Source organism: Camelus ferus, chromosome 1 (genome assembly GCF_009834535.1).
Source record: "Camelus ferus isolate YT-003-E chromosome 1, BCGSAC_Cfer_1.0, whole genome shotgun sequence".
Taxonomy (NCBI): Eukaryota; Metazoa; Chordata; class Mammalia; order Artiodactyla; family Camelidae; genus Camelus; species Camelus ferus.
Genome location: NC_045696.1, coordinates 119,106,135 through 119,127,072, shown reverse-complemented (window position 1 = coordinate 119,127,072; position 20,938 = coordinate 119,106,135). Strand labels below are relative to the sequence as shown.

Here is a 20,938-nt window from a genome sequence, read left to right as displayed (position 1 = left end):
AGGGCTCTGAGCAGAAGAGGGACGGGACCTGGAGAGGGGCGAGGAGAGGAGCTGGGAGACCAGCTGGGGTTTTTCCAGGGTTTTCCTAACTTGTTTTGATGGACCTATGTCTACTTCATAGTCAGAAAAAAACAGGTAATTCAATCAAAGAAAGCAGTGTGGGTACACAAGGCAGCAGAGAAACAAGGAAGGAGGCCAGGGAAACAGTTCAGAGAGGAGGGACGAAGCAGAAGGCGGCAGGAGGGCACGTGCTTCTGGAAGTTAACTCTTAAAAAAAGCTAAAAGTTCTCTTCTTAGTAATAAAAGAAATGTAACCACAGTGCAAAAAAAAAAAATGAAAAAAAGAAAAAGAATTCCCCCATAATCTCAGCACCTGACAATCAGTATTTAACATTCTGCTGTATTTCCTTTCAATCTTGTTTCCCACAAATATAGATGGAGAGGACACTGCGGGCCATCCGAAAACCTAGTTTATGTGGTTCCCACTTGCAATTATTCCCCATTGGGCTTTCCCGTGTGCCAGTCTCCTCTCTGGCTGGGTAGGTAGCTTATGTAAACCAGGACCTGCTACCTGATTTCCCCACGACACCTCCCAACTCTCTGCACACAGTCGGTGCTCAGCAAATGCTCGGGATGAAAACACTGACCCGCACTTGCCAGTCACCCCGGGGCCACTGGGACGCTGGGGCGTGGCACAGCCAAGCCCAATGGACTAACAGTCTGGAAAGACACCGGCGGACAAAGGGTAGGGGGATCTGGGGGGGACAGGCGGCTAATATGAGGTGATGGGCCGACTATCCTTCCCCACGTGGCTTCCAGGACGCAGAGTCTGCAAATGAGTTGGCCTGTGGGCCAAACTCAACCCACCCACTTGTGCTATTAGGCTCACACATGTTTTTAAATTTGTAACCACTTAAATGGGTTGCTAGCATTCAAAAAGTGAAAGATGTCACCTAAAAATCTGTATTTTTATTTCTGTAAGCAGTGCCTTCTAGACAGCCCTTTAGTTCCCTCCCCCACCAGCCCCCACCACTGAGCTGAGCCGCATCCCCGCCCAGCCCGGTGCTGAGCCCCATCCTCACCAGCACTTAAGGTCGTGAAGTCCAGGAAGCGGTATTCATAGGACACGTCCACCTTGGTTTCCACCTGAGGCCTCTTCAACGTCGAATAGATGTTTCCAGGCCGTTTGTCATCACGTTTCTCCAACTTGTTCAATCCGCAACCCATTTCAGCAGCTGTCAGCAAAAAAAAAAAAAAAAAAAAAAAAGAGGGGGATGATTTTTTTTCTCCTGAGGTGATGTTTTTAAACACCGTCGTAGAAAAGACCCCCATCATTTCCCTGAAGAACCCATGAAGAACTCAGCCTTCCTGAAACCGAGAGTACAATTTAGCCTGCGGCCTGAACACCAGGGGATGGAAGCTCAGTACTCAGGCTGGCTCCGCTCACTGATAAGATACCATTACCAGCCAGCCTGTGATTTTGAAATGACACCAGAAACATACCTGTTTTATATCATCTTTTCCCTTATCTGGGGGAAATAATACCTCAGAGAGCCTCGGTTCCACTAGAACCCATATACAGGATTAAAAAATAGGATTTAAAAAGCAATAATGGGGCATTATGTTGTCAGCCCATATGAAAAAAGAAAAAAAAAAAAACGAGATGTGTCACTTGGCTGTGGTTGCTAAGAGAAGATAATGAGTTGTTATTACAATTTCCAAACTCCCAAGTTCTGTCTACCCTGGACAGGAATCATTTAGACAGGAATTTACATTCTCCAGCCATTTCTAAAAGCAGATGGCGGTATTTTTATGGGCCTGGTCTAGAAGTCCCTGTGTATTCTTCTTTAGACCAAAGGTTTGCAGGGACAGGGTACGCGTCCAATCCTCAGGGAGGGTCGTTTCAGACCCATGAAGACTGGATGAACGCTAAGAGCAGGGCCGAAGACACTGGAAGCAGAAACCCATGTGTATCAGAGCACAGATCTGTGGCTACGGTATTGGAAGAAAATGGAGAAATGTGAAAAGAACGTGCACACGAGGGCGGGCCGGGAGTCCAGTCTTCAGGGGATTGAAGACAACGAGGGTTCTCTGTTTACTTAGGCAGAGTGACATTCATGAAATGCCGTCTTAGCCTCTCCCCAGACTTCAGTGGGAGAGAGCTGCCTTTTGAGCACTCAGCATGATCAATCCCTCCCTTCTCCGGGGCCCCTGTGCTGTTATCGGGACATATTTCACAAAATATTAACTGGCCAAGAATATCACCAACAGAAACGTGGTGGCCACTTCCTCTTCAAGATAAGAATTTCCTCCCGCTTGATCCATTCACAAGGTACCCGGCTTCCTACGGCAATTTGGCGAGTTCCAGAAAAAACAAGAGGAACCTCACAAAAGCCATGAGGCCGTGGAGGGAGGGGCGTGGAAGAGGCTGGTGCAGGGACAGCCAGGCTATTCTTTTCAGTAATTAAAAAGAGTCTGGAAGGATGGATGAGAACAGGAAGGTTTACTTATGCCTTAATAAGGGAACATTAGTGTCCAAAGGGCCAGCGCAGACATGATTTATGTGCAATCTGCATGAACTGATTACTCGTAAAATACTCTGCAGTTCTGCAGATATAATAGCTGATATGTACAGAGGCTGCACACTTAACTGCTAAAAAGTAAGCCAGCTGGCATCACTGGGGCAAAGCAGGAGAGAAATGGGCAGGGAGGACCCTAAGTGCTGGGGAACAGGTAACCTGGTGAGACGAGTACTGTCACTGCCGAAACAGAACTGGAAGTAACCCAGAGACTTTCCCAGTCACTCACTGGTCTTCCTCTCTATTAAGGTTTGAGTGTCTGGGGACTTCCTCAAAAATCTTCCCATTCTTGCTCTCCTCCTAAGTAAATTTCAGCATTAGAAATTCATTCCTTTGACAACACCCTATCTCGTATCACCTTTGAGTCTGCAAGTATCTCCCTGGGAAGGGCAACAAACCAAGCTCCTGGTAGCCATTAATACTTTAGTATGATTTAATTTCTTCTATCAAGGATAGGTTCACTGACAGCAGGAAAAAAAAAAAAAAGAGAGGATTCCAGGGATAAATATGAAAGACTCAGATAAATTTGGGGTTGGGGTGTATGCCAAAAAGTATTAGAAAAACTCCCAATTCATAACTTTGAATTTAAGGTTTCAATCAGACTATCTCAAACTTGAGGTCTCTGCCCAAATTCACCCCAAAGGGCACCACGTTTGTCTCACAGGACACGATGAGGCTCTGGGCAAATCATCTATGTGATCAGACACAGTACCAGTCAGCCATACCAGCCAGGAACATAGCTGAATCCTTGAGGTCTCAAATTTTAGGGATTAATTTGTTTGGAGTGCATGCAACTCTGGTTAAGTAAATGCATCTAAAACACAGTTCCTCTGGGAAGAGAGACATGCAGAGTCATCACTAGCCACCCAAAGCTTAGTGTGAATGTGTTCCTCTTACTCATTCATGCAAGGGCCCTACCTTGCTTGCTACAGGCACACCCGTGTCCCTCCTGGTTCCCTCCTGCACTCTTCCACCAACCCCACCCCTGTCAAAACAGGAAAGACTTCTACATCACTTGAAAAATATCTACTGTAGTCCCTACTACGCTCAAACAAGTCAGTAAATCTAGCTTAGGAAAAGGAAAACAAAGATACAACAGTGCCTTCCAGGATGTTGTACATTTTGTAAACTTCACTATTGATGCTTTGAGGTTCCCAACCCCCACTCATGTTAGAATCCCACAAGAAGTGGGGGCCAGGGCTGGGGCTGGGCCTCCGAGGGCAGTGAGAGGTGGAGGCAGAGGGAAGAGGGAAGGCACAGTCTCGCCCGATGCAGGCCGATGGTGCCCAGCGAGGCTGCACATCCTTATCGCAGACATTCAGTGCGTGTCTCAGCGGAGTCGAGGTCTCTAGTAGGGCAGAAGGTAAATGGTAAGCATGATGGGTTTTTTTTTAATATGGCTCTCAAAGGTAACACTCCTTCCATCGAGAGGTGGGGGTCTGCGTCACCTCCCCTGAATCTGGGCTCCTTGACTGCTTGCAACAGAAAGTGTTGGAATGATGCAGTGCCAGTTTCTGGACCCCAGCCTTGAGAAGCTGGGAGCATCCACTGCCCAACTCTTGGGACAGCTGCTCTTGGAACCCAGCCACCATGCCATGAGGAAGCCCAAGTAGCCCCAAGGAGAGGCCATGTGGGGAGGAATGGACAGCCAGCACCAAGCTGCCAGCCATCGGGCCAGTGAGCCGTCTTGGAAGTCAAACCTCCGCCTCCGGCAAGCCGCTGACATCATGTGTGGCAGCAGAGACAAGCTGTTTCCACCAGACCCGCCAAGACGGCAGACTCTGGAGCAGAAGACGCCATTGTTACTGTTTTCAGCCTCTCATTTTGGTGTGACTGGTCATGTAATAATAGCTAATCTACACCCCGAGTTTGCTCCAAATGACCACGGCCAGCTGCCTCCCCGGCCAGGCACCAGCCTGCAGTCAGGGGCCTGCTTCAGCCGTTCACCCTTGGACGACATCTGAGATGTTTCCAGTTTAGGTTAATTCTGAATAAAGTGGCTATAAACATTCATGTGAGGATTTTTCTTAAATAAATTCTTTTTTTTTTAATTGAAGTATAGTCAGTTTAAAATGTTGTATCAATTTCCTGTTCACGGCCATCATGTTTCAGTCATCCGTATACATACATATATTCCTTTTCATATTCTCTTTCATTATAGGTTACTACAGGAATATTGGATATAGTTCCCTGTGCTACATATATATATATATGTAGGACGTTTTTGTTTATCTATTTTATATATAGTAGTTAGTATCTGCAAATCTCAAACGCCCAATTTATCCCTCCCCACCCCTTTCCCCTTCTGGTAACTATAGTTTGTTTTCTATGTCTATGAGTCTGTTTCTGTTTTGTAAATAAGTTCATTTGTGTCCTTTTAACTTTTTTTTACATTCCACATATGAGTGCTATCATATGGTATTTTTCTTTCTCTTTCTGGCTTACTTAACTTAGAATGATGATCTCCAGGTCCATCCATGTTGCTGCAAATAGCATTATTTCATTCTTTTTTATGGCTGAGTAGTATTCCACTGTATACATAGACCACAACTAAATATAATAATATACCCCAATGTTCACAGCAGCACTATTACAATAGCCAAGACGTGGAAACAACCTAAATGTCCATAGACAGATGACTGGATAAAGAAGCAGTGGTATGTTTATACACATGCAGATTTTTATGCAGACATAAGTTTTCATTTCTCTGGGGTAACACCCAGGAGTGGGATTGCTGAGTTGGACAGTAAGTGCAGGTCCTCCTCATGAATGACCCACTCAGGTGTCCAGACGCTGGCCTGGGAGAAGCCTGGTGGAAGGTGAGACCCTCTGAGAGCCCTGGGGTTAGAGCCCCTCTGCACCTGCTCACCCTGGGGCATTAGGTCCCTGGTGGGGTCATGACCAGTGGTACTGCTCCTGGCTACTTTTCCTTTTGTTGTGACTGTCTGTTTTGTAAAGAACACTTGCTAAAAATCACCCGTGTGCGATGATATTTTCCCACTACTTCTCTATGGTCCATCCAACCCCTAGAGCTCTGCCCCTCCAAATTCCTACGGTCACTTGACATTGACACCTAAAGTAAACCAGGTGACCTTTTTTACGCGTGACTTCACTGCTCAATCAGCTTTGATTATTTTACAGTCATACAGGATGTTTTTCCTCTTTTTATGTCTTTTTGGAGGGTAATAAATTAGGTTTACTTATTTATTTTTTAGAGGAGGTCCTGGGGGTTGAACCCAGGACCTTGTGCATGCTAACCATTCGCTCTACCACTTGAGCTATACCTTCCCCCACTTCTTTTTCTGTCTTTATCGTCCCAAAGGACATCCCTGCACCCATGCGTTTGGGTCTCTCTAGCATCAAGGCATCAAGAAAAATCATCCAAGAGGTCTTCAAAGGCAGAAGAAAGAAAGGAGTCCTTTCCCCATTCCTAGGGTGAGACAGTGGGAGAAGAGACCAAGAAATATACTTATAGTTCTCGAGCAGAAACTGGTTAAAAGTAATTAGGAACTGGAGGCTGATTAGGGAGGAAAATAAGGAAACCACTGGAAGGGTCTGAGGCCCAACTACACGGAGAGGACACTAGACATTGCAAATGCCCCGTAAGTAAAGATCCTTCAGCGATGACATTCTGGAAAATCAATTCTTGCTGAATCAAACCTGGAAGGAGGCGTATCTTTGGTAGAAGGTGGGGCCAATTCATGCAGCCACCGTCAGTTCCACGGAGAAGGACTGTATGCTCCAAGATCTCACAGTCACTCATCCAACGCACATTTATTAAGGTCTGATTTGAGTCACGCCCTCAGTTAGGAAATATGTAAGTGGAAAGACTCGGCTCTCCCCTCAAGGAGCTCACAGGTGACACTGAACAGATACACACGGGGCAGTGAGACTGGCTGTTGTAGAAGTCTGAGCAGAGCGCAGGACACGCACAGGAAATCTCCATCATGGAAAACAGGGCTCATTGCCCTAGACTTGGCTCCAGAAAAGGTTGATCAGCAATAGGGCTCAATGCCATGGGCCACTTTAAATGTTGAAATGTTCACCTTTTGATTTTCAAAGTATTTCTAATTTGTTTTTAAAATATTTCCCAAGATGCCCATAAAATCCTAAAAAACCACTTCAAAAAAGGCTTACACCCTTAAAAGATTTTTTTTTTTTCAGCTAGGGTTTAAAAAAAAAAAATCCCTCAGTTTAAAGGTTCTTTTTTATCATCAGTGAGCAAGCACGTATTTAAATAATGGGGGCAATAAAAGTAGTTATATTTTCAAATACAAATTAGTTTCATTAAGAGTGAGCCCTCACTCACCACACTAGCTGCTAATCTGAGGGTGACGGTAAAGCTAATTTTAACTGCCAACAGCTCCAGACAAGCAGCCAGAGGTGGGGCAATGATATGCAACAATGCTGGATCAGGTGCTACACTTATCCTTTATTTCTACACTCAAATCCCACCTGTGAAGATGTAAGTGTGTTTACTGCATCATTCAGGCACTCAAAGTAAGCACTGGTGATTCAAATCAAGAAGCTTCCACAGAGTCAAGGATGTAGCTCAGTGGTAGACTGCATGCTTAGCATGCACGAGGTCCTAGGTTCAATCCCCAGTACCTCCATTAAAAAAAAAAAAAGTTTTTACATGATAAGAACATCTCTCTCCACCCAGAAATGTAAATAAAACCCAAAAATCCAATCAACCTTTCAGAAGGCGTCAAATCTTGACATCCTACAAACCATCTAAGACAGAAGTCCCAGGAAAACTAAAACTGACCCCTTGGAAGTGTTCCTATTCCACACCAGGAAGAGGACAATCTACATGAAATGGGATTATTTCACGGTGCCACTTTTTAAAAAGTGCCTATGTGTGTATCAGTACATCAAAATCCACGTTCTTTCGTTAGCTGGCAAGACAGAGACCACAGCGTTCACAGAACTTTCCTCCGGGCCGTGAGGTCATGGGTAGCGTTTTCTTTATGGTTTTCTCTATATTTCAAGTTTTCTGTGCTGCATGTGCATTACTTTACTTTTCCAGCTGAAGACCACAAGATGTATCACAGCCAGCCTCCAAGAGGGCCCTGGCTAACCCTCCTGGTGTGCACCCGTGGGCCCCTCCTCACTGAACAGGGCTGATCTGTGTAGCCAGGAGGATGTGGTGATGGATCAGCGTGATTTCCGAGGCGAAGCTGCAGGAGGTGCCATGGGCCCCACCCTGCTCTGTCTCGGCTCACTCACTCTGGGGGGAGCCAGCCCCCGTGTTGTGAGGACGCTGTATCAACCCCACAGAGGTTGATACACAGAGAGGCCTCCACCCAACAGCCACGACCAACTCCACACCCAGGTGGGAGCAGACCCTCCGGCTCCAGGAAAAGCTTTCAGCCTGGCCTGCATCCTGATCGCAATCTCAAGAGAGACCCTGGGTCAGAACCACCCAGCTCAGCTGCTGCTGGATTTCTAGCTCACAGAAACCGTGGGAGAGAATAAATGTCTATGACTGTTTTCGGCGGCTAAGTCTGGGAGCCACGTGTCACACGGCAAAAGATAAGGTACGTGGGAAGAATGTGTATTTTGTTTTCACAGACATAGAGAACAAACTTATGGTTACCAGGGTGAAAGGGGATAGAAAGGGATAAATTGGGAAATCGAAAATTGCACCTCTTGGGGAATGATGGAAATGTTAGCTGTCTTGATTGTGGTGGTGGTTTCGTGGGCATTTACAGCTATCAAAATTCATCAAAGTAGACATCTGAAATATGTGTAGTTTACTGTACAGGAACCATACCACAATACAGGGGTTAAAAAATAAAATAAAATAAAGCTAAGGCAAACAAGGGGTCTTTACATTATCAAAAGAAAACACCTGCTTACCACCCCTCCCCACCCCACCCCACGTCTCGGTGGCATCTGATCCAGACTTTCTCTCCAGCCAGCCTCTATCACGACCACCCTTAACTCAAAAGAGCCCGCACCCCACCCCCCGCCCAGAAGAACCTGCTACTCAGAGTGTGGTCCTCAGACCAACAGCCCTGGCACCACTGAATCCGCATTTCCACACGTGACTCACTCAAGTCCGAATCACAGGAAAGCTGGAGCAGCCCTGGGCTGGGCTGTTCCCTACCCTGGATGCACGCTGCAATCACGGGAGAGATGTTTCGACGTCCTGATGCCCAGGCATTTGGGGGTGGGGCCCAAGCATCATTCTTTTAAGATCGCCCTAAGTGTTTCTCACTGACATGCCAGGCGGAGACTCAACGCTCTCAGAGCAAACCCCGTCTTTTCCAACTCCTGACCCTCTCCGATCTCCTAACACCCAGGCCCCAGAGGCCTGGGGTCTCTCTTAAGCTGCTGAGCTGGGGCTGAGAAGCACAGTCTAGAAGAACGTGGCCTCGCTCACCCCTGTGGTCCCACCCCCACCTATGAATCTCTCCGGACCTGACACTCTCCCTTCCCAGGCTCTCTGCTGCCCTCGCAAACACAAGCGCACCCCTAAATTCTACCCCAGCTTCCTGTCCTGCTCTCTTAAAATTACTTTCACTATAAACCATGCCAGACATATGAATAAGGAGAGAAAATGAGACATCTATGTACCCAGTACCCTGACTGAACAAATTTTATTTGCTCACACTTTTTATTTTTGAAGAAATATGACTTTTGGGATGCAGCCCTCATGTGCCTCCCTTTGTCCCAGATCTTCTGTCTCTGTTCTTACTCTTATACAAGGTACACGTAACACCGAGAACAATTCCGGGTGAAGCTTCCGAGATTTCCAGGTCATGACATCCCCAGTTCACAGCATCCCCAGGCTAAAATCCACATCTCCAGTTCACTTGCTTTTTTTTTTTTTGGTGTCTGGAATTTGCTTTTATGTAATTTTTTTCACTTTTTTTCATTGAGTAATAGTCATTTTACAATGCTGCGTCAAATTCCAGTGTAGAGCACAATTTTTCTCCAGTTCACTTTATTAAGTAGTCAGGTCCAAACAACTCAGTAGCCTTTTGAAAGAACAGAATACACAAGGTGAAAGAAAAAAAGCCTCTTCTCTCTTCACCCTTAAGTTCCCATAATTACTAATGGGCTGTGCGCATCTGTTTGGCACCAGGCAACATCTCAGAGCTGGGAATCCCATTGGACACCACCAGCCTCACTTCCTGTTCTGCAGTCATTTCCTTAGCGACCACCCAACATCCAGCCTTGCAAAGCTATGAAGTCATCGCAAGGAAGGCGGGGCCCTCTGACGTGGATGTGTGCACTCCCTTGGGCTGGCTGTGAGTGTGGTGTCCAACATGGCAAGTATCACCATGCTTCCCTCTAAAACCTAAACCATCCCTTGCCGTAGCGCCCTGTGCAGTTTGGGAACCTCCCATATAGGGACTCGCTGTGTCATGGCTCAAAAACGTCACACAATTGCATCATCTCCTCCTTTGCTATCAGAACCCCTCCTAGCCTGACTTCTCTCTGACTCTCACAGAACATGCTCACAGACCCATTTCAGCATCTTCACTTGGAACTTTCCCGGCACGTCTGGATGAATACACCCCAAAGAGAACGCAACATCCTGCCCTAAAGCCTGTCCTTCCTCCTGGGTTTCTGCGGATGGTACCACTGCCCTCGATCTCATCCAGGCTCCAGACGCCAGGTATCAGCCTCCTCCTGCCACCATTCTCACCCTTGCAGCTAGCGGGGTGCCAAGCGCTGGGGACACTTCCCATCCCGCCACTGCCTCCTCCGGACTGTCGGCAGCCTTCCTCTCCCCCGGCTCCCCTGGTCTCTCATCCACCTGATGCCTAGCATCAGTGTTTGCCAGGTCCACCATTCTGCACACACAAGTGGCTCAAAGAGCAGAAATCACACCTGCTGCCCAGCTTGGAGTCCTCAGCCTGGACCTCACCCACCCTCCCTCCTTCCCAGCCCTGCAGCCTCTGCTCCCTGCACGTACCCTGGAACCGGGCTGGGCTGAGCCAGTGCTGTCCTGCCTACACAGCAGGCTTCCAGACACCCTTCCTTTACCTCCACTTGACCCCCAGCCTGACACCCCTTTCCCTGCCATCTCCACCTTTTGTACTCAGGTCAGAGACACAGAACCAGGAGGATAGCGCGCACGTGCGCGTGTGTGTGTGTGAGAAGAAATCTACAGAGATCTATGGAGAGGGAAGTCAGGGCAGATTTGTTTAAAGGACTTGTTTTTGGGCTTGGCAGCTGGCCAGTCCAAAATCTACAGGGCCGACTAGCAGCCCAAAAACCCAGGGAAGTGGTGATGGCAGACCCGAGTCCCAGGGCTGCCTAGAGGCAGAAATCCCTCCTTACTCCTCGGGAGACCGCAGTCCTTTCTCCTAAGTCCTCGGACTGGCTGGACGAAGTCCACTCATATTACGAAGGGTGACCTGCTTTACGAATTCAAACGTTAATCACATCTTTCAAAATCCCCCGCAGCATCACTTCCACTGACTGCCATTTGAGCAGAAACCGCCGCCTAGCCAACCTGATACGTACAATTAACCATCACGTCCTCCCTCAGCACATGTCCAACTGCTGGGGCACCAAAGTGAACCAGGGGACACAAAACAAAACAGAACAAGAACAGCCCCGCCCTCACGGACCTTAATTTCAGGAGCAGAGAAACAGATACTAGACACATTAAAAATAATGAATGAAGTTTTCATCTTAAAAGCACATCACGTAAAGACACGTGAGGCAGGGAAGAGGGATCGCAAGTACAGGGGAGGAGGCGCAATTTTAAAGAGCCCTCAGGGCAGAATTCCCCTGGAAGGTGACAGTGAGCAAGATCCCAAGGAAGGTGACAGAGCAACAAGGGGGCAGGTGCCACTGGCATGGTGGCCGCAGGTGCAAACAGCCGGAATGTCCCGGAGCCGCCCAGGTAGGTGGGGCCGGGCAGCCGTGGTCAGGATTCTGGCTTTGTCCCAAGTGAGATGGGAGCCCTCAGGTGGTTTCCAGCTCAGGGAAGACATAATCACTCTGACCCTGGGAAAAGGGAAACCAGATGGTGATGAGGGGGGCGCCGCAGCTGAATTCTGGATACGTTTTGAAGGCAGGCAGTGGGATGGACTGGTGGTTTGGAAACAGGTCATGAGAAAAAGAGAGCACCCTAGACGCTTCTAGGGTCTGTGACCTGGGAGGCTGGGGCGGCCCTGGGAGGGGCAGCTGGACAAGGAGAGACGGAAGTTTGCTTTGGATGTGTTAACTCCGTCCAGGTGGAGGTGGTGTGGACCAGTCCTGAGTTCAGGGGAGAGCCCTGGGGCTTTGGGGATGGCCTCGTCCTCCCAGGGACAGCAAACTTCTCGAAGGCAGCCACATCTCTTTTGTCCCCAACAGCAGCTATCCCGATGCCCTGCCCCAACAATGGACAATAAGTACCTCCTCCATCAACATTCTTCGGGAGTACGACAGGTGCCTATCATCCGGGACGTTTCTGGATGGAATATTAGCCTGTCACCCTCAAGTTCACCCTCCTAACAGCACAGCATAGCATACGGCTCTCAAGCCGGACCACTAGCTGAGTGACCACCAGGAAGCCACTTAGCCTCAGGGTTCTCAACTCTGAAATGGGGATAACCGCAGAACCCACCTGTAGGGGGAGGACTAAATACGTGACTACTGGGCAGGGCTTGGAAGAGCCCAGGCACCCAGAGAAAGCTGCCTACGTGTTAACTGTTGTCAGCACCAGCACTAGTGTGACTTGTTCTCCAGTATAAAGACTCCTGTCAACCTGACATCATTACACCACACTGAACGGTGCTCATAAAGTGTCCCAAGACACTGGAGAAGTCCCGAAAGACCTCTCTAAATTAAGGAAGTATTTACATGAAGAGTCTGATGTCCTGTACTCTGTATTTCTGAAATTCGGTTACAGCTGATACGGTTGTGTTCCATCAACCAGAGTCTGCGATGCACCTGATCTCTTCTCATTCGACTTCATGGATAAGGTCTATTATAAACATTTCTCCAAATCTGGGGAATTTGGGAGTTCTTCCACAAAACTTGAAGGCTTCCCCAGCAGTACTTCCTCGGGGTGAAACACTAAGTAGGGAGTTCACACACACAAACACACGAACAGAAACTGATGATCCTCTGCAAAGAATAAATGCCGTCCATCCAGGGGCATCTGGATGGGCCAACAGGATATTTCAGTTGTAAAAGCCAAACCAAATTGTCAGTGATGTGCAGCCGGCTTGCTGCTTGAAAAAGTGTGGAAACAGCCAATACAGCCTCATAAAGTAACATAAGAGTTGATGAGTCTCAAACATGCTGGGCAAACAGAGCTGATGCTGACTCCCCAGCCCTGATGGGTCTGGGGGTCCCTCTCCTCTGAACCGACCCTAAGTGGTGGACACCGCGGAGGAGGGGAGAGCCGAGCACCCTCCCCACCACCATTCACCACCAGGCATGATGCTGCGGGCCCTCCAGCACCCCCAACCCACGGAGACAGGCCAGACCCAGGAAAACGCCCAACCAGCTCGCAGGTGCCCCAGACGGTGTCTCCTCCACCTCAGTCTTGGCAGGTAGCCATCACGCATACAATGCAACCTGATTTTCTAGCTCTTTGGTTCTGGCCCCGCTGAGAGCGATTTTTCTTCCTCAATTCCACCCAGGTAGGGAGTAAGTCCCACAGATGCATATTTAAAAGCTGAACAGAATTCTTATTTGGAGAGCGAGGAATTAACAGGACTCAAGCCGTGGCCAGAGCTTGCCAGCGTACCGATCTTTTCAGAGAAAGCATCTTGGTAAAATACACGGTGATGATAACGAAAGCCCCTCTGGGGGCCCAGGAAAAAAGGGAAACTCAAACTGATGTCAAAACCTGAATGTGAATGGGAGGGAAAAAAATCACACACACACACACACACACACACACACACACAAAGACACACACACCTTTAAAAGGTAAACATAAAAGAAATGTCTGGCTACATTTATCTCTTTGTCAGTGAAAAATAGCCAAGAGCGTTGCCAATTCTTAAGCTGAAGGGAAAAAGAGATGTGCTTACTGTCGAGTAACACCATCAAACAGAATTTCCAGCGAGGATGAAAATAATGTACATCTGTCCTGCCCAACTCGGCAGCCAACAGCCCCATGTGGCCTTAGAGCCCCTGAAAGGTGGTCAGTGAGACTGTGGAACAAAATTTTTTACTTTATTTCATTTTAATTCATTCATACTTAAATGTAAATAGCTACATGTAGCTGGCTACTGTACTGGACAGCTCAGAGACAGACACTCAAACCAAACAGCTGGCAATGTCTTTCTTTCCCTACAATAAAATGACAATCATCATCAACCAATAACATCTTAAGTTGTCACCAAAATGCATACCTCTGTCTAGGCCTCAGATCTCAGAAAGCTTAAAACAAAATGAAAAAGAAAAAAGACTTAAGAAAGTGATTCCAAATACACAAACAGCTCATACAACTCAATAACAAAAAAGCAAACCACCCAGTGAAAAAATGGGCAGAAGACCTAAACAGGCATTTCTCCAAAGAAGACATACAGCCGATAAGCACATGAAAAGATGCTCAATACCGCTAATTATCAGAGAAATGCAAATCAAAACTACAATGAGGCATCACCTGACACCAGTCAGAATGGCCATCTTTTAATAAAAGTCCACAAATGATAAATACTGGAGAGGGTGTGGAGAAAAGGGAACCCTCCTAACACTGCTGGTATGATTGTAAATTGGTGCAGCCACTATGGAAAACAACATGGAGATTCCTTAAAAGACCAAAAACTTAACCCAGCAATCCCACTACTGTGCGTATTTCTGCAAAAGAGGAAAACTCCAATTCAAAAAGATACATGCACCCCAATGTTCACAGCAGCACTATTTACAATAGCCAAGACATGGAAGCAACCTAAGTGTCTACCAACAGATGACTGGATAAAGAAGCTGAGGTATATTTATACAATGGAATACTACTCAGCCATAAAAAACAATAAAGTAATGCCATATGCAGCAACAAGGATGGACCTAGAGATCGTCATACTAAGTGAAGTAAGTCAAAGGGAGAAATGCAAATATCATACATGATATCACTTATATGCGGAATCTAAAAAAATATATATACAAATAAATTTATTTACAAGCCAGAAACAGGCTCAAACATAGAAAACAAAAGTACGGCTACCAAAGTGAAGGGATAAATTAGAAGGAGTTTGGGATCAGCAGATACAAACTACCATGTATAAAGTAGATGAACAACATGGTCCTACTGTACAGCACAGGAAGCTCTTTTCAATATCCTATAATAACCTATTATGAAAAAGAATATATATATATATGTATAAAAAACTGAATCACTATGCTGTACACCAGAAACTAACATTGTAAATCAACTACACTTCAATAAACAAAAAAAAGAAACTTTTTATTAAATTAAAAAAGAGAGTGATTGCAGGGTGCCATTTCTTGCAACTCTGTTCCACCTCTCCAGTTGACACTTCTATTCTACGATGGCTTCATGCATCTGGAAATCTGTGCTTGCAGATGGAATCTGCATTTGCAAAACCAGAACATCCCAATCTCTTCCCTTAATGTCTAGGAAACATGAAAATGTGAACTCAGGGCAAGTTACTTAACCTTGCTAAGTGTCAGTTTCCTTAAGGCCAAAATGCATATAATAACAGTATCCGCCTTTCACAAGGACAACACTCAGGAACTTCACGCAACGTGCTTGACAGTGCCTGGTGAGGAGTGGGCACTTGGCAAGGGAGTAGCTATGATTATTATTTTGCTAAGAACAACAGTAAAATCTGTAATAAAATAAGAACGGTGCTACTAGAATGAAAGTTCACAGTTGGCACAGTTTTCCTAACACTTTGGACCTCTTTCCCAGGCCACAGTAAAATATGTCTTGGGGTCCTGACATCTCAGCCCTCCCTGTCCCCCTCCTGAGAGGCAGTCACCCAGAGGGGTACTGAGAGTCGCAGGACTCATTCGGGGCCCCTGCTCTGTGGCAGGCGCCGTACTAGGCTGTCGGATGAGGAGAACAGTCCCCCACACACAGCCCAGTGTCTTAGGACTCAGTCCTATTTGTCATCTGACCCCACTGAGACCCACCGGCGAGATGCAAAAACTTCATCCTGGGGACCCAATCAGGCAGGAGGCTCAATTCCTGTTTCCTGGATCAGCCAAACCAGGTCTGGCTACTGGTCCACTGACAGGGACTAAGGTGTAAGGGGACCCCAGGGGGAACAGCCCATGTTCTCTGCCAGGACAATAAGGGGGTGTTGACAGGCCAAAACACTTGGACAGGAGAGCTGTTCTTAGAGCCTTCAAAAACCTCAACTCTGATCTACCTCCCAAAGCAGACATCACCACTTTCAACAACCAGCTGCACAGGCCGGTGAGATCCAACAGGAATCTCCACCAGGTTCACAGAAACCAGACCAACAGGCCAAAAATCCCCCAGGACTTTTGAAGCAGAAGTTTCGTGGAACTTCTTGAGGGTTATTTTTCTTTATATAGAAAGCACTCAATCTTCTTTCATAATCAAGGGTATGTTCCCCTGTGGAATTCCCTTCTCTGAAGATCTCTAAAAATAAAATATTTGTCTGATTGTCTGCAATAATTTAAGAGTAAACCCATTTCCTGGAAGAGTCAGGGACCTCTCTCAGCTCCTCCACCTATGGAAACAACGTGATTCAGATGGTTTATGGGTGGTCCCAATTTCTGGCCCCCTCTGGCCCCGGAAGAACACTGGTCGACCACGCTCCTGACTTTGGGAGAGGAAAATCAGTGGTCGTATCTGGAATCTCACATTTGGCTTCTTTGCTGGTGGGAGTGCAAAATGGTACAACCATGCTGGGAAAAAGGTCTAACAGTTTCTTATAAGGTGTACATACATCTTTCTTATGCCCCAGCAACCCCACTCCATTCACCCACGAGACGGGACAGCGTATATCCCCAGAAAGACTTGTACACAAATATTCATCACAGCTTCATTCACAGTCCCCTACCCCCAAACCTGAGAATAACTCACATGTCCATCAACAGGGGAATGCAAAAACACAATGTGGTAGAGACCTAGCCTGGAATATAACCTAGCAATTGAAAAAAAAAAAAAAAAAAGACCAAATGACTGGTACTTAAAACATGGATAAATCTCTAGGAAGTTCAAGACCAGTCTAAACGAACTTGGAGTGAGAAACAACCAAAGCAGCCGGTTGCCACATAAGGGGTCGGGGCAGGGACTGACTGGGAATGGGGGTGAAGGAACTTTCTGGGGGTGACAGCTACATTCTCTATCTTGATACTGAGGTTACACAGGTGCACGCGTCTGTCAAAACATTATGCAAATGTTACTCTCAAGGTTTGCACATTTCACCATATGCATATATGTATGTATATATAAATTCACCCTATGTATAAATTTTACCTTAGGAAAATCATGTGCATAGATTGAATAATAAAATGTGTGCTGAAATGTTTCGAAGTGATCTGGACCAATGTCTGTATTTTAATTTAAAATACATAAAACAATAATGGTCAGGTGTATAATAAAGCCAATACTGGAAAATCACAGAGTCTAGATATGGGTATTTGGGTGGTCAATGTTCTCGCCACTTTTCTGTATTTTTTAAAACAAGATGGGCAGGGAAAAGCGTTCCAGTGCCCTCTCCTCAGCCCACCAACTTAGCAATTGAGCAAGACACCAATGACCACCAAGACATGGGTTCCTTTAATTTCAATTCTGTTTAAAAGTTAGGACTGGAAGAACACAAGTGGCTTTACAGGAACTCCCATCACTCATGCCAAAGATTTTCTGCCTGCTTCCCTACAGACAAAGCAATTATTTGAACGGAAGCCAAAAATTCCTGCTTAAGAGGGAGAAAAAGAACTCACTGACTTGTACCCCCAATTTATTCCCTTTCAATTCTTGCACCAAATCTATTAGCTCACTGCACCCCACTTCCATCTGCCCCATGTCCATGCAGCCAAAAGACAAACAAAAGAGAAACCAACCCAGTGACTTGCTATACAAAACGCAGCCAGTGAATGACGTCCCAGCTCTCTGGCCAGAAACCCCACCAAAGGCAGAAGAGGAGGCAGAGCTCCATCCGAGGTTAAAGTGATTTCACTGAGGTTAGCACACACGCAGCAAAGAGCCCCAAACAGCCTGCTGCTTAACCCTTCTGTGGGATGGTGACATCTGGGGTCACTTGAACTTGGTGGGGAATTCAGCTGTTCAGAGGGACAAATTAGGAATCCCTGCCGCCAGGGGACACGTGGGGTGTAGGGCACGCCCCACCCACAGGCCCAAAGGTCGCTCACATTACGCCTGTCCTTCCGCCTGGCAGGGCCTCACTTATCCTGAGATGACACAGGATAGCAGGGACTGGAAGACTCCTGGCAGGACTGCACCCAGCATCTGAAAACAGCTGTACTAATTACAAGAAGAGACTGTTGCTGGGAACCGGGGCAGCCACTCAAATGCAGGGATTGGTGTCAGACTTATTTTTTTGTTTAATACTTTTTGTTTGTTTGAAGCCCCCTAAGGAACTCACAGACACCATCGAGGGTGCCTGGGATCAGCCACAACGCACAGGGCAGCAATCAACAGGGAGGCAGCGTGCCCAAGGAGTGCACCTTGGCCTCCAAGCCGTTCTCGCGGTTCTCGCTACCAAAGACACTCTAGGTCAAGGGCACAGCCCTGGCCCAGGAGGGGGCTGTGCATGGCGGGCCACCAGGCTTCCAGAAAGAAACGCCACCACCACCCCCGCCCTGACCCTGGAGCCTAGGAAAGTGGATGAGGACGAGGGGGAAAACAACAACAACAACAACAACAACAACAACAACAACAACAACAACAACAACAACAACAACCCTACAGAGGGAAATGCCCGTTTTCAGGGCCGGGGACTTCCCATGCCCCGAGTCTCTGGGCGTCCAGTAGCCCTGGCGCTTCCTCTGAACGCGCCGCAGGTCTGTTCCCGCCCATCCAGTACCACTGCCCCGGGAACAAGCCCCTGTCCCAGGGCGCACATGGAAGGGCCGGGAGGCGTCTCCACCCCACCTCACCCCAGCCCACCCCAGCCTCGCGCCCTCCCGAACCTGAACTCCGCGGCCAGCCTGACCTTTGCCGAGCACCCCAGGCAGCAGTGTCCTAGACCCACCTGTAGCCTCGGAGCTTCCCTCCGCTTCCTTCCTAGGCGTCCTCGAGCATGAGGAATCCACGATCCCCAACAGACTGCTCTGAGGTGCCTCTCCCCATAGCGCGCCAGATATGATTTTTTTTAACCAAAAAGTTGGCCCAAGACCCCTGCGTCCCATGGCTCCGGGCCCGACCACATCCAATCCCGGCCGGGGGCGCGGGGGACCGAGGAAGGTGGCCCTCGGGCAGCCCCGGCGCCTGGGAAGCACGCCGAGCCCCGGCAACCTGCAGGGAGGCGCCCCGTGGGGCTCCCCCTGCCCGCCGGGGTCCCGCTCCGCCGGCGCCCGCCTCCGCCCCAGTCCTGCAGGCGCGCACCTACCGTTCTGGACAAGCCGAGAAGAAGGCGCGGGCGCGGGCTCCCGGAGACAGCGTGTTCCGTCCCGGGAGGAAAGTTTGTGCCATGCAGAGGCGGCGGCGCGGGGAAGGCGTGGGCGCCGGTGGGTGGGGACCGGGGAGGCGGCGCGGCGTGCTCGTGGGTCCGTCCCTCCCGCGACTCGTGCGTCCGTCTGTTCCTCCGAAGAGCCCGCGGCCACCGCGCTCCCGCTCGCTGCGCCCTGAGCCCGGCGCGCTCCGGCTCCAGCCCCGACGCGCCCCCGTCGCCGCTGCGCGTCCGCCGGCTACACTTCCTCTTCCTCTGAACTCATGTGCAAAATATGCTGCGCTGCATCTTCGGGGGAGCTGCGCGGCCCCTGACAGCCGCCGCCTGAGCAGCCGGCCCGCCCCGCGCCCGCTCCGCGCTCCCTCCGCGCCGCCGCGTCCACGAGGCCCGCAACCTGCGCGCTACGCACGCCGCCCCCGCCGCCCCCGCCGCCCCCGCCCCCCGCCGCCAGCGACCCTGGCGGCCCTTTGGCGCGGAGGTCAGAGGCTCGCTCACCCACCCACCCTCTCCACCCCTCCTAGCCGAACGCGTGCGCGTCAGGAGCGCGCGTGGGGGACTGGGACCCCTCAGAATTGGGGCTGGGGTTCTGAAGGGCTACTGCCACCAAACTGCTGATGGCGGGGGGGCGGGGAGGAGAGGGAGGATCATTAAGAGAGCACCGTTCCTCCTCCCTATTCCACAGGTGGGCCCCTCCCCAGGCGGCTACTTTATCTGGGAGTTAGTGCTTAGGGAGGGGGATGATGCCACTGTCCCCACCAACTTCAGGCGCCCAGAAGGTTTGAGAAGATCTGGGGAACCATCTTGGCCTCGCAACTTTCGGCTGCCCAAGGAGACGGTTATATAAATGAAGCGCCAGGCCAGGGCTGCGTTAGTGAAGGAAAAATGGGAGGCAGTGAACCCGTTATAAAAGTCTTTCTTCTTGGAGCTTTTTAAACAAAGCAAAATTACAGTGTAAGGGTCAATAGTGGGAACCCCAGAGCCAAATCCCTAGGTGGGCCTCCTGGCCTCCATCCGTGTTTTGCATGACTTGGGTTAAGTGACTTAACTGCCCTGGGCTAGCTTCCTCCTTCGTTAAATAGCATTTTCTCATGGGTCTTACACTTCAAGTGTTTAGAAAAGCACTCTATAACTTAGCTGTTATCCTTGTTATTATTATTAAAAAGGGGTCTACAACAAGACAGCTGACATAATCTAATCAATTACCTACATTTTCTGGTTGGGTAAAAAGGGGACCTCAGGCATTGGAGCCACAGGATGGAGAGCTGGTTTAGGCCCCATGAGTGTTTTAATATTGTCCCTCTGGTACTAATAACGCCCCTCAGGGGGTGAGGAAGCACTGTGTTGTTGTCAGGAATTCCTGGAACCACAGCTTCTCGGAGATTTTCTTCCTTGTCTGCTTTTTCTCTGGCACCTCCGTCCTGTGTTCCTTCCCCTCCCCCACTATCATTTTGTTTGTGTTTTTCTCTTTGCGCCTTTCCCTTTGCCCCCTACCACTTGCTGGGTTCTCTCACCACCATCACCTCCGACCTCCCTCACCCTCCCCACCACTTAGACTTAGTTTACCAAGTGGAGGAAAGTAACAAGACTGGAGGACAGCCCAAGTCCATGTTCAAACAGTATTGTGTGAAGGCAAGTGTCCGATGGTACCAATGAGGGTTTTGAACACCCACCTCTGACACCAAAAGGAGCCCAAGGCCCTGAGTTACTACATCTGAAATCTTTCTGATCCTTACATGGGAGAAAGAAAATAACATTTATAGGTGTTAACCAGACTTTCAAAAGTAAACACAGAGTATTTACAAGAAGATAGAAAGGGGGAAT

General features: G+C 48.6%; 1 protein-coding gene across 2 annotated transcripts in view; it reads right to left on the bottom strand.

The window, feature by feature from the left end:
• Window positions 1-19,351, bottom strand: part of RFTN1 (raftlin, lipid raft linker 1) — a 177,807-nt gene extending 158,456 nt beyond the window's left edge. Inside the window, exons 1-2 of one of the 2 annotated variants that reach the window (XM_032488952.1) lie at window positions 19,058-19,351; window positions 1,083-1,235 (exon numbers count right to left, since the gene is read on the bottom strand). In XM_032488952.1, coding sequence (XP_032344843.1) covers window positions 1,083-1,227 — 145 coding nt within the window. In that variant the 5' untranslated portion in view covers window positions 1,228-1,235; window positions 19,058-19,351. Of the gene's footprint in view, window positions 1-1,082; window positions 1,236-18,700; window positions 19,014-19,057 lie in introns of those variants that run through there. The other variant, XM_032488943.1, reaches the window with a different exon arrangement.
• Window positions 19,352-20,938: the final 1,587 nt, after the last annotated feature.